General features: G+C 39.2%; 2 protein-coding genes across 2 annotated transcripts; both read left to right on the top strand.

The window, feature by feature from the left end:
* Positions 1 to 3,560: 3,560 nt before the first annotated feature.
* LOC138005431 (uncharacterized) lies at positions 3,561 to 4,856 on the top strand. Its single transcript, XM_068851661.1, has one exon. The coding sequence runs from the start codon at positions 3,561 to 3,563 to the stop codon at positions 4,854 to 4,856; it is 1,296 nt and encodes a 431-aa protein (XP_068707762.1).
* Positions 4,857 to 8,830: 3,974 nt separating this feature from the next.
* On the top strand, positions 8,831 to 9,898 carry LOC138005430 (adenosine receptor A3-like). The gene has a single exon (XM_068851660.1). It carries the CDS (start codon positions 8,831 to 8,833, stop codon positions 9,896 to 9,898), a length of 1,068 nt encoding a protein of 355 aa, XP_068707761.1.
* The last annotated feature ends 4,176 nt before the right edge of the window (positions 9,899 to 14,074 follow it).

The raw sequence follows: 14,074 nt of genomic DNA, 5'->3' as shown, positions 1-14,074 counted from the left end.
TGTCCTGCGGTGTGCAACAAGAGAGCAACCTTCTGACGATCTTCCGCAATCCCTTTTGCCAACACATACAAATCGAAAGAACGTTTCCAACGCTTCCAACGTACAGATAAAGTGTGGGGTTCTGCCCTGGGTTCGAAACAGGGTAGACTTCGCACTTCATTTCTCCGGATCGCTGTTGGCTGACTTGGCCCGGCTGGTTCACTAGTGTTTTGTTCACTCATTACACTCACAAACTGTGTTTCCTTCGTGTAATATTTCAAAAATAATTACGCCAAAAATTCCGTAAATCCCATCCTCGTCGCCAGTGTAACGTTTCACTATCGGATGGCTATTAGAAGCACACTTAAAGCTTGGATAAACACAACTGTAATAAACTACACGAGGCTATACAACATGGCGGATCTCTCTCTTTAGATACCCATAACTCCGTGCGTTACATAGGTCCGCATAGCATACTTGCAAGACACTACAGCGTTGCCTGCGTAATTGAATTCTAGACTCGTCTACTTCGAATTTAAGAAGCAACGGTAATCACAAAGACAATATTTGTGGATATGGTCAGAAGTCGAAAATGGTTTGATGAAATAACAGAAATAAACATCAAATCAACACTCCAAAGAGGGAAAAACATTGCGTGAAAGGAGTTGAGCTGCAACAAGTTGCAAAAATAGTAGAGACACTTCACCTTCTTGGGGCGTTATTAATTTCCCTATTAACTCTCACACTGCAGCCCCCCTTATCAGTCTTGCTAGCAAGACAAAAAAATGTTGGGAACTTAAGCAGTCAACATTGAAAGGGGGAGAGGCGAGAGGAAGTGGGAAAGGTTTAAATTCTAGATACGGCGGGCATTGGAAGCTAGAAAAGGTGTTTTTTAATGAAAGTGTCTCAACAATTTTGCAACTTGTTGTCTGAGTTGGTTGTCACTGTATTGGCGTACGGTCACTTTGTTTATTGGAACGAGAAGGCGTCTATCGTTTGCGTTTAATATGGTGTTTCCGAAAAAAAAGGGTTTCATTCTCTGATCTGCTGTGAATGGAAAATGGCCAGCGATAAACTGGATTTTGGCGGGGTTTCGGTATGACGTAATTTGAAGCCATTTCTGTGCTTTCTGTGAGTCAAGTCGAAAATACACATAATTTGGTACACGAAAAGGTGTGATGTCCATCCTTTCGCTTTTTAAAGTACGCTAGAAATATCCTGGAACCGATTTCGAAATAATTTGCCGTACACACCTATATTTCGGTCGACACATGACATCTAAAGCACGCGCAACATGTACGAAATTAGCTGTTGTTTACGAATGAGAAACAGACATAACTTCTCCTTTAACTGCGATCGCATGCCATTTAAAGGAAACATCCAGTTTCCGAAAAATCAATTCTTAGAAAACATTGTTATACAAAGATACATTTTCATAGAGGTCCATTTGTAACATTACTTTTTGCTTTCGGGCTAGTCTGCTTCCAGAGAAGGGATTGGTAACGCTTACTAGCAAGTCTTCTAAGTGACGTGTCGGGTACAGGTTAATTCCATGTTCTTTGGAATGACTGACTGAGCTCAATGATCAAAAGAAAGCACCCGATTGTGCTAAATCCTTTGCGAGATTTGTTTTACAATGAGATACAAAAGTGAACAAATTTGTACCAGCTACACATTATGACATTTATATGAAACGGTCTACACGGTCTACCACAACTTTTCACTGAGAAAATAATATGATATCATATTTCTTGCTGTTGCGATGATAGACCGTGCTTGGATGGTAGACCGTTGGTAAATGGAATAGACGATATGTACAGGATTTCTAACTGTGTGAGCTTTATTACGAATCACCTGGTAATGTTTTGGATTGATTAGAAAAGAAAGTACTAGTTGAATTGTGCTGTTTCCTCGAAGACACGATTTTCAACTGTAACGCCACCATCCCTGTTGACGTCACCAAGAAACACAATAAATGGTATTATGTTACATAATACGAGCCATGTGTAACTTTCGGAGCATCAGATCTGCAGTGCAAAATACTTTGCTCGCTTTAGTATTCGGTACGGAGTCTTCTGTTAGCAATGATAAGTGCAAACACTCGAAAATCCATGCTACCGTATGTCAATAATTAATATCCTTTCGTGTTTGATACAATGTGCTTTGCACTTCTCGTGCAAACTTCTTAAATGTTTCAGAGCTTATACGATATTTAATGATTGCTTTTTTAGTTCCTGCTTTTCTACGTAGAAACGGTTCCCTAAAGGATTCAAATCCGGACTGGCAAAATCATTGCAATCAATCAGACGACAAGTTGCAAAAATAGTGGAGACACTTCACCTTCTTGGGGCGTTATTAATTTCCCTATTAACTCTCACACTGCAGCCCCCCTCCCCCCTTATCAATCTTGCTAGCAAGACAAAAAAATGTTGGGAACTTAAGCAGTCAACATTGAAAGGGGGAGAGGCGAGAGGAAGTGGGAAAGGCTTAAATTCTAGATACGGAGGGCATTGGAAGCTAGAAAAGGTGTTTTTTAATGAAAGTGTCTCAACAATTTTGCAACTTGTTGTGGCTCTTCATTTCAGTCTCCGTGTCAGACTATATTTATTGATTTTATTGACAGCAGTTGAAAATTAATTTTCATTCACTCTTCTTTGCTAGAACAAGGATAAATGTGGCACGGTAGTTTATACAGTAAAGAATCTGCAAGAAACGTTCTCAAACTGAATGACCAAAGTGGGCGTTTTTCAAGATTAATATTAAGTACAGCTCTCGAAATTAAATCCTCAATTGATTCGAATCACCTCTTTCTGCCTGACAACAACCGCTATTTTTTATCCTCAGTCAGACTAGGGGATCAGTTTTTAATTTGCCCACCCAAAATAATGTTTCATCTGATCTGATGAAAACCAGCGAATAAAAACTCTCCAGAAATATAAATATACACTTGACTCTAACCGAGAAACGCCTAAGAGCTATTTTTTGTTTATTCTCAATGTTGAACAGCGTAGACTGTAACTGAGATTCTATATGAAGATAAACGTCTACTGACTATGTCTTCTAAAGAATCTGAAAACAGATCATTTGCTTATTGAAATGAAGAAAAAGTCTGTTTTACGACTTTCAGCAGGGAAAGTATTTCTCTAGTTGTGGAATAGCCAGACTGTTGAGAAACGGGACGTTGGAAAATCGTGGTGTTTGATGGACCACGTTCTGTTAGCGACAAGAATGACCGACTCTTTTCCCAATTTTAGCACTGTGTTATCAAAACGAAAACATAAACATTTGAAAATGTCCTTTCATGCCGATCACCATTTGTTTCTGAAACGGAAATTCAGGCATATTTTACCAAATGGATCGCGCCGGCGATGTCTCCGGTAATTGCTGCCTTCAGTTTCTTGCTCTTTTGTCGGCTAAGGCCCTGTTTATACGTCGCATTTAATGACACGTATTTAATTGATGAATTTTTTTCGTCTGGGAGACGAAATTGAATGTCAGTTCATTTTAGACGTCGAATATAATTTTCGATGTCGTTTTGTGCCTGCATTGACTTTTATCAGCGGAGAACTTCCAAAAAAAACATGGTGGCGTTCAGAGAGGCAGTAATGCTAAAGATTGCTCTGGCGAGGCGAAGGCGTAGGAATTTGTCTTTTCAGATGGCAACACTTGTAGCAGTAAGACGAAAATTCAGGCTTCGACTGCTAGCTTTATTATGTTTATTACTGCAGCAAGTGGGAGAAGAAGAGGAACGTTTTCGTAGTATCCGAAGGTGTGAGAGAAATGCCGGGTGGTGGGAAATGGTGTGGTCAACTTATGACAATTCAAGATTCAAGAAAACCTTTCGTGTGACGCGCCAAACGTTTTGCTATATACTAGAGAATATCAGGCAGGATATCACAAAGGATCAGCTGACTGAAATGCCAATTTCTCCGGAGTGCAGATTAGCAATATGTCTTTATCGGCTTGGGAGGGGTGATTACCTGTACACAATAGCAGAATTGTTTGGCGTTGGGCTAGCAACTATCCATGTCATTGTTAAGGAAGTCTGCGAGGCAATCGTTAAAAACTTATGGAAGAAGGCAGTGACAAATCATTTCCCAACTTCTGAACAGGATTTTACAGAAGCCATGGTAGACATGAACCAGCTTTGGCAATTTCCTTGGTGTTGGGGAGCAATTGATGGTTGCCACATCCCAATTCAGTGCCCACCTGGTGGAGAGGAAGCTTGCAAAGAGTACCATAACTTTAAAAACTTTTTCTCAATTGTTATGATGGCCATTGTCGATGCTGCAGCAAGATTCATGTGGGTCAGCGTAGGTTTTCCAGGTAACTCACATGACTCGATTATTTTTCAGTCTACACAGCTATGGAGTGATATCATGGAAAAGAAAGTGATCCCCGAAATATCACAGAACATTCAAGGAACAGACATTTATCCTATGATTCTAGGGGATTCAGCTTTCCCTTTTCGTATTTGGTTGATGAAACCTTACTCCAATGCTGTTCTGAGTGCTGAACAGCACTATTTTAACTGCCGCCTCAGCAGGGCAAGGATGGTGTCAGAAAGGGCTTTTGGCCAGCTGAAGAGTCGATGGAGAGTTCTCTACCGTAAATCATCTTGTCAACCTGATGCCGTTAAATGCATTGCATTAGCATGTGTTGTTCTTCACAATGTTTGCATAGACATGAGTGATTCACTACCATCACAGTTAGATTTAACAGAGCATCCAGCACAACATGGGAGAAGAAGCAGGAAGGAGGTCAGAGAACTGCTGATGATGAGAAACTGCACCATGAAGAAGGATAAATCACATCATGCAGAAGAGATAAGAAAAGCACTTCTCGACAAATTTTGGGAAGAGAAAGAAGAGCAGTAATCAGTCAGCACTAACTTTTCTGTTTTTGCTAGATTTTCAGAAGGAGCTAAAAAGTTACAGCATATAACTAATCAACTGTTCAACCTGAAAAGTGTCTTTGATTTGCTTTTAAATTTTTGCTTTTGCCAAGTGGGGATTTTTTATTGGCAAGGGAGTTTGCTTGATATAGTTATGAAATAAAGGGAGCATTCTTCAATGAAGGGGTGGGACTCCCACTAAAAAGTATGCAACAAATCATGATTGTCAACATGTTGTTAAACTTGTTGAACCACTGAATTAAGCCATTTGAGCATAGGGCATTTTCAAGAAGTACCATAATACTCTTTTTTCCCTCCATAACTTTGCATAAGCAATGTTTTCAATATAAATTACAGCATCTGGCTAGAGAGTTTACAGCCCACGAGAAATTGAAAACAATGCTCATGCAAAATATGGGAAGGGCAAAAAAAATTATGGTATTTTTCAAAGTTTAATTTTTAATTTAGGGTGAAATAATATACAAACACTTTAAGCATATTACCCTTAAGTATATTATTAACAACCTGTGTGAGGAATTGTTCCACGGGACTTCTGAGTAAGGGTGATTATACTTTGATGAATAAATAGTGTGTGGTTTCACAAACAAAAAAATTCTGAAAGCAATGACAGTAAAATCATGACAGTTGGTATGGTGTGTCTGTTGTAGATTAAACCTGTTCTTATATGTAAACCCATTTTTAACCTAGGTTGAGTCAGAATTTCCTTTGTCTCCTAACTCTAATTACTCATGATCATGAATAATTTCGGATGAGAAACAAAGGAAACTCCAGTTTAGCCTGAGAACAGATTTTACCTACGACATGTCTACCGTTTGACAGGGACTTAGGAAACAAACATGGGTTCACTGTATGTTAGCCAAACTTTATTGTAGCTTTATAACTATTTTGACTTCTTTAAAATGTCAACTTTGCAACAGATGTTTGTAAATGAATCAAACTGAAACATATGAACAAAGACCTCCAATGTTGTTTAGGGAGTATTTACTCTCCAAAACCACTGTTTTCATGAGAAGCTTATTATCAAAATAAGCCTAAACCAAGTAGAAAATGCAACAAAAAATGGATCTTGCAGTTGTTGTTCAACAGATTCTCAAACATGCAAATGTCAGAAAACCAGAGTCAATAAAAGTATTGAGTGAAACCATCAACAGTCTCAGGGGGGTACATAATCCCTGTCTGAGTTTGGTTTCCAGGCACACCATTGTTGGAAAACATAGGTGTGCTGCTATATGCACCATGATGTTGATACTGTTGGAAGGGTTGCTGACCTGAACCCAACAGTATGTCCAAATACCTTTTCTCTTGTTCTCTTGCTAGTTTCATCTCCTCATGAATGCTTTCCAAGAGCTGTTTTGTTGGGTCATTTTCAATTACAGATCTTATTAAATCTACAGTTGATGCAATTTGGTCTGATTTATGTTTTCTTCCCTTCCTCTTGACTGGTACAAACATGCTCTTCTCAGGGGGCTCCTTTGTACTATCTTCGACGGGACTGCAATCACTGCTCCCATGCTCGATGGTTTCTTTGGCACTACTCTCATTGGCTGAAGGTTCACAAGCTTGCTCAGGCTGACATGAATCACGTGACTTTACTATAGGGTAGAGCAGGTCCAACCACTTCCCATATCCTTTCTCATCAGTCAGCCTCTTCACTCCACTTGCTGTCTTTACGGTAAGACAGATCCTCTTGCATGTGGCTACACACCATTTAAACTTGGTTCTCATCTGCTCTACTGTGAACGGGAATGAATCTTCATATTGTTCGTTCAGTTTATTTAACACAGACTGATAAGCCTCAGTGTTGTATGCTTTCTTGGTGTTCGTGAAAACCAGCTTCCGAAGAATGTTCTCGTCATTGACGATTATGTTTACCATGTCAGTCACCTGGATCTCCAACCACGTTGCTTTTCTACCACGCTTCTTCCCTTTTACCGCGGTTTCCTCGGGGCTCTCGCTATGACCATCTTCATTCTGCTTTCTGCGTTTTTTGTTGGGGACTTGTGGCTCCTTTTCCTCGCTGTCACTGCTTAAATCTGAACCATGATCATTCTGTTTTGATCGCGAAGATGTTTTATCTACCAAATTTGCCGAGATAGATGCTTCTGGGCTACGAGAAGTGGATGTTCGTGTATAAATTCTTGCACAAAGAAGACAGTACCCAACTCGCTTTCCCGGCTCCCATCCCTCCGCCTCTTCATCCAGTTCAGTCACAGAGCATTCCAAACGAACACATACAGGTCTGTCACATGAAATACAACTGTATTTCGTTTTAGCCTCGCATGACCAACAAGTCTGACTCAACGTTTTTCGGAAAAGGGCTCCAGCAGTCGCCATGTTTTCTATTTTCGCGGGAACTCTTCTCCCCTCACGCATGCCATGCACGTGAAAACTGTGAGCGTGGGCTCAAAATTAGCCGGTGGAATAATTTATGTCGTCGAAAAATAATGTATGCATTTACTTGGACGCGACTGAAAAGCGACGTATAAAACCGACACGCATTTCAGACGTTGTATCCGTCTGGGGCACACGGATAAAACGTCTGGACGAATATAATTTAACAGGAGCAATTCAGTTTGTTTTATACGTCGCTTTACTGTCGAAGAAAATTGCTGGAATTAAATTCGTGTGAATTAAATTCGTCTCTAATGCGACGTATAAACAGGGCCTAAGATGATAAATAAAGAGGATTTTTCCAACCAATGGCAACATTTTTAAAGGCCTAGTTTATACGTCGCGCTATCGTCGAATTTAATTCAGACGAATTTCATTCCAATAAAATTCGTCCTTCCGTCGACATTAATTTTACCGTGGTTTTACGCGTCGAAATTAATGGTCGAGTTTATTTCTCAGCCGGAATGCAACATACCTGGTCAGAGGTATAATTAAAAATGTACGAAAATAATGTATGCATTTCATTCGACGCGACGCTGGTGCGACGGATAAACTGATGACGCTTTAAATTTATTTCATCCGCGTTCTTAAGACGGATACAGGCGTCTCGGACGAATTTAATTTAACAGACGAATTGAACGCGTTTTAGACATCGCTTTATCGTCCAATTTATTTTAAAGTATGACCTGGAATTAAATTCGTCTGAATTAAATTGGACGATAGCGCGTCGTATAAACTAGGTCTTACTTAGTTAGACTTCATTTTTGTTGTTGGGCTCCGTTTATCTGTGACAGCAATGGAAGTTCAAGTCCCTAAAAATCATTCATCGACTTGAACTACTAATACGACAGCAATGGTGAAACGATGAGTTTTGGAATATTCATTCACTGTCCCGCCAAAGATATTAAACTAATTTCAAATGTTCGCTAAGAATTAGTATTGCTGATAAACCCAGCAAGACTCCGTTTAAAGACTATTTTCCTGCTAATTTGTCGCCCCCAATTTCGTAGATGAAAATTATTGATTTACTTAGCATTTGACTACTTCCTTGCGCTAGTTATTGTGAACGCTTTTTATGGTTGTTAAGTGAATCCATAAAGGGCGATCTTTCTCAAATTCCCGAATAGAAATTTCTCAATTAGAATGACGAACCACAGTCGAGAACAAATGTTCTTTTTAATTTGACACATGTAAAAGCAAAGAGCTGCAACTGGCGGCACATGCCAACTGTTGGTCGTTAATACATGCAAACCTTTCCATCTGCTATAAAACTGCAAACACATTTTGTCGGTTTAGTGCCGGACGAAGTTTACACAGCACGAAACGAGGCAGGACTATTATCTGCGATTATCAATGATTTTGTTAAATCGATTCAGCTCTTCTATGGAATACATACAATCAAGTTCGAGCCAATAATTGTCGAGTTGAAGAAAAGAAGTCGTTTTGCTTTGGCTTTCAAAGTCTTGAGAAACAATCCGGCAGTCCCTCTATTCCATCGAGGTGTAAGGGCTTCAACTCGTCGTCACAATGAACGAAGCAAATGAAATGTCTCACGACCATGATCATGGACATGGAGCGGAAACAATTTCAACAGCAACAGTCGCCAATGTGGCAGGAATTTTCAGCTTGACATTTTCTTCAGCTACCATTTTAACGAACATTGTTCTTTTATTTACAATCTTCAGCGATCCCTACAATTATTTTCGATCTCGCAGTACCACATATTTCGTGGCAAGTCTGTCTTTGAGCGATTTTCTTTCAGGCTTGTTTGTACAGCCGTTGTATTCGGCTTGTATGCTATGCATTGGATCTGGACATAAGCAGCACAAAGTTTGCGATATTTCGCTTGTTTTTTCATGTGTGACTACTAAGATTTCAATTTTTACAGTGGTCGCTTTATCATTGGATAGGTATCTAGCTGTGAAGCTTTCGTGGCGATACAAAAACATTGTAACAATCCGAAAGGTCATTGTTTGTAACATTTTCGTCTGGCTGTTCTCTGTGATATTTGAAGTGTCACATTCTTTTGCTGAATCCGAAAACATTTTCCATTTGGTTGATCTTCACCTACAAACCACAGTCCCATTAGGTCTTACGTGTTGTGCTTATGCTGCAGCTTACATTGAATTTCGTCGCTACTCAAGAAACGCCGTTTTTGTACAAGCTATTACAGGTGGAAGATCTCGCACATTTGTTCAAAACATTCGACTCGAAAAGAAGATAGTGTGGACAGTCGTAATAATCAATGTTGTGATATTTATATCTTTTTCGCCTTATCTAATCGCTAAAAATTTAGAAGACCGCTGTTTGAAAGAGAAAAGTAGTGAATGTAGCGGGGTGGGTTTTGAAACCTTGAAAGCTCTCTCAGTACCAATGTTGTGTATAAGCTCCGCGCTAAACCCATTCCTTTACGCTTGGAGAATACCACAATACAAGCAAGCGCTAAGTGTGGTTAAAAACAGGACATGCTTTTCTTGTCAAAGGAAAAATCGCATCAGAAGTATTCAAGCAGTAAACGAGCCTGCTGTTCTCGCAACTGAAAGTTTATTTGAACAAAAAAGTCTCGCAGTTGTCAACTCTCTTTGTAACTCTCCAAAAGAGCCAGACCAATAGTAAACTACAATAAAATTGACTATGATATATTTTCGAGGTTATAATTATGAAAAAGTTGCACAGACTGAACAGTTTTCCATTCGACTGCCGACTGAACAATTGATCACAAATTTTGTGAGAATTACTGTAAAATTTATTCATGTCATGCCCTGCTCACAATCTTAGAAACTATCGGCAGCGCAATGACAAAACATCATTCTAATGCAGTGTTATGACATTACGAAGTCATTCAAATTTGTCCAAGTTTTGGCGACGAAAATCGCCATGATGTTAAAGAGAAATCAAAATACATGTCGACATTTTATTCAGTACCTAATTCTAGTATTGATTTTATCGTACATCATGTTTCGAGGTGGCTCAAGTCTTCACCAGTAAAAGGCCATTTGAACCTCTAAAAACCTAAAGAAGCATGCACAATAATAACGAGTACAAGCTGCCCAGCAACATCTTGCTAGGCTAAAGATTGGGTGTATGGAAAAAACGAAGATCGAAGACCCGAAAAATGCAATTCCTGCAATTTCCCAAGGAAAAAACAACGCATCAAACAGTAAATAACAACACATAATTATTATAAATTTTTGTTGGTTTTCTCTCGTTTACAACAGGCGGTACCGCAAGGTTTCCGTTTTGTGCACTCACAGGCCGGCATGTGGGAAAACTTTGAATAACTGGGTCTTACTTAAAATGTCGACTAACCAGCTATAAACAACAGGAAATCAATGCTAAGGATGTGTTTTGCTATTTACTGTTTGATAATTTATCTTTCATAAGGGATCTTTGTTTAGAAGGTCTTCGATGCTCGCTTTCCAGGTGTTCATTTATCACACACCCGATGCAGCAAATTGGTTTGAAATCCTCGATTATGAAAGGATCCTTTCTTGCTTAACTAATTTAAATGAAGATGCGGCTGTGCACATGCATTAACTGGCGAAAAGCAATCTTCATCAAAAGGTAATCACTTCAATTTAACACTTCATTCGCTTTAACACCGCTATTACTTGCGATTTTTAAGGAGCTTCTTCTTTTAATAATTCTTCATTAAGTGGGCCTTTTTTCTGTTTTTTTACTTACCACTAACGTCTGTAAAAGTCGATTTTATCAAACGAGCTCCGGGAAAATGTCGATGTACCAACGTGAAAAGATAGAAGGGCTAATGTTTCGAGCCCTAGCTCTTTGTCAGAGCGGAATTCTGTTATAACGCCTCGTTTCATTTTTTCACGATGGAAATTCGTGTTTTACCTTCCCCCACCGACGCAATACGATTGTTCCTTGGGTCAGGAATGTGGGTACCCGCTGTTAAGGTAAAAAAAAATTGCCAAAATTTCAGTGGGAGTTGTAACAAGACTCACACTAAAAAGGCAGAGAAAGAGACAAAGGGAGAGAGAGGTGTTAATCTCGACACATTTGTTGGGCCGACTTCGTCATAAAGTTTGGTTCTTTTCTGATTTTAAAGCAATGCATTTTTAAGTTTTATACTTATGGAACTCGATAACTGAGGAATAAAACTCAACAGCTATTACACCTTCGAAGATCTGCTTCCCTAATTCTCCGGTTAAACATGAAACGTTAGTGATGTATTGGTGTGTTTGTTAATTTAAACACAGGCAAATTATTTCTTAACTTTCAGGCTACCGAGATGCAACTTGTTTTGCCTGGCATACACTTTTCTCAACAGCAACGGTGAATTGGTTCTTTTCTAATTTTAAAGCAATCCATTTTTAAGTTTTATACTTATGGAACTCGATAACTGAGGAATAAAACTCAACAGCTATTACACCTTCGAACATCTGCTTCCCTAATTCTCCAGTTAAACATGAACGTTAGTGATGTATTGGTGTATTTGTTAATTTAAACACAGGCAAATTGTTTCTTAACTTTCAGGCTACCGAGATGAAACTTGTTTTGCCTGGCATACACATTTCTCAACAGCAACGGTGAATTGGTTCTTTTCTGATTTTAAAGCAAACCATTTTTAAGTTTTATACTTATGGAATTCGATAACTGAGGAATAAAACTCAACAGCTATTGCACCTTCGAAGATCTGCTTCCCTAATTCTCCGGTTAAACATGAAACGCTAGTGATGTATTGGTATATTTGTTAATTTAAACACAGGCAAATTATTTTGTCAGTTAACTTTCAGGCTACCGAGATGCAACTTGTTTTGCCTGGCATACACTTTTCCCAACAGCAACGGTGAATTGGTTCTTTTCTAATTTTAAAGCAAACCATTTTTAAGTTTTATACTTATGGAACTCGATAACTGAGGTATAAAACTCAACAGCTATTACACCTTCAAACATCTGCTTCCCTAATTCTCCGGTTAAACATGAAACGTTAGTGATGCATTGGTGTATTTGTTAATTTAAACACAGGCAAATTATTTCTTAACTTTCAGGCTACCGAGATGCAACTTTTTTTGCTTGGCATACACTTTTCTCAACAGCATCGGTGAATTGGTTCTTTTCTGATTTTAAAGCAATCCATTTTTAAGTTTTATACTTGTGGAACTCGGTAACTGAGGCCGGAAAAATACTCAACAGCTATTACACCTTCGAACATCTGCTTCCCTAATTCTCCGGTTAAACATGAAACGTTAGTGATGTATTGGTGTGTTTGTTAATTTAAACACAGGCAAATTATTTCTTAACTTTCAGGCTACCGAGATGCAACTTTTTTTGCTTGGCATACACTTTTCTCAACAGCATCGGTGAATTGGTTTTTTTTTTTTTGATTTTAAAGCAATCCATTTTTAAGTTTTATACTTGTGGAACTCGGTAACTGAGGAATAAAACTCAACAGCTATTACACCTTCGAAGATCTGCTTCCCTAATTCTCCGGTTAAACATGAAACGTTAGTGATGTATTGGTGTATTTGTTAATTTAAACACAGGCAAATTATTTCTTAACTTTCAGGCTACGGAGATGCAACTTGTTTTGCCTGGCATACATTTTTCTCAACAGCAACGGTGAATTGGTTCGTTTCTGATTTTAAAGCAATCCATTTTTAAGTTTTATACTTATGGAACTCGATAACTGAGGAACTGGGAAATTTAGAATGCCCAATTGTAGCTGTGTAAAATTTCATTCCGGGCTAATTGATTTCCCAGCATGTCACAGGCAGGCACATACAGACTTATCAATTTCCTGCTATCATGATATCCTGATATCATGAAATTGAACCTAACAGCAATTATTTTACCTCAACGTTTGAGCGTGAGCCTGTATACCGGGAAGGCTTCCAGCACCGAATTCCCCGACGTCAACATTGTTTACTGCCTCCATAACTCGTTTGGAAACATCTGAATACAGAAATCCATGACATTCAGACGACGACTGCTCAATTGATCCCCCCACAGAGGCCAACCAAAGTTATTCCGTAAGCTTCGTCCACGTTTTTACCAGAATTTCGGACGGCGAGTCTAATCTGCAGGTCACAGGTTGCAGGTCATTGTTTCACCAATACAGAAAGTATCCTAAACATTGTTAAAACCTAACCTTAGGCCTAATTAGGCCTAAACAAAAGTTTTTAGGCCTAAGGTTAGCTTTTAAGAATGTTTAGCTTTCTGTATGGGTGAAACAATGACTGCAACCTGTGACCTGCGACCTGCGATCTGCAGATTAGACCCGCCGAATTTCGGAACGTGATCACCATTTTCCCGCAAAAAATTACCGACTTGAAGGCGACAAATCTCTCTTCGAAAGAGCTAAAAAAACTTTCCTTCGACAAATTGGCTAACATTTAACCCTGGATGCCAGAGGTCTTCTCGCTCACCAGCGGCGAGGAGCGTCGAAGTAGTGCTGGTCGGCGAGAGACGACGGCGACCTGTACCATTTTTCCCTGGGTGAGAGAGTTAATCCATAAATCCTATAGAACGAAAAATGGTTCCGTGTCCCAGCACTAACCGCCACTGTCGATGCGCGCAAACGAACTGAAATAGATTTGTGTTCCCCACAAAATTCATCTCGCCCCTAAATATGGTCATTCAATAAAAAATTAACTACTTTTTTCATCTTAACGTAAGTTCACAGTACAATCTGATCGATCCTGAATGCTTTAACACTTTTCTGAATACGAAACACCTTTTGTGTTATGTTTTTAGCCTTTGTTGATGGATATCTACACCGTCAGGAGACGTCAGCCGAGAATTCCTGCGTCGGCTTAAGTTCCTCATGAT

The sequence above is a fragment of the Montipora foliosa genome, chromosome 6, assembly GCF_036669935.1.
Source record: "Montipora foliosa isolate CH-2021 chromosome 6, ASM3666993v2, whole genome shotgun sequence".
In the NCBI taxonomy this organism is placed as follows: domain Eukaryota; kingdom Metazoa; phylum Cnidaria; class Anthozoa; order Scleractinia; family Acroporidae; genus Montipora; species Montipora foliosa.
The sequence above is the reverse complement of the archived record's forward strand: the minus strand, read 5'-3'. Positions and strand labels throughout refer to the sequence as shown.

What these genes read in the sequence shown, in the direction of transcription:
- LOC138005431 (XM_068851661.1), top strand. Translation starts at nt 3,561, where the DNA reads ATGGTGGCGTTCAGAGAGGCAGTAATGCTAAAGATTGCTCTGGCGAGG.
- LOC138005430 (XM_068851660.1), top strand. Translation starts at nt 8,831, where the DNA reads ATGTCTCACGACCATGATCATGGACATGGAGCGGAAACAATTTCAACA.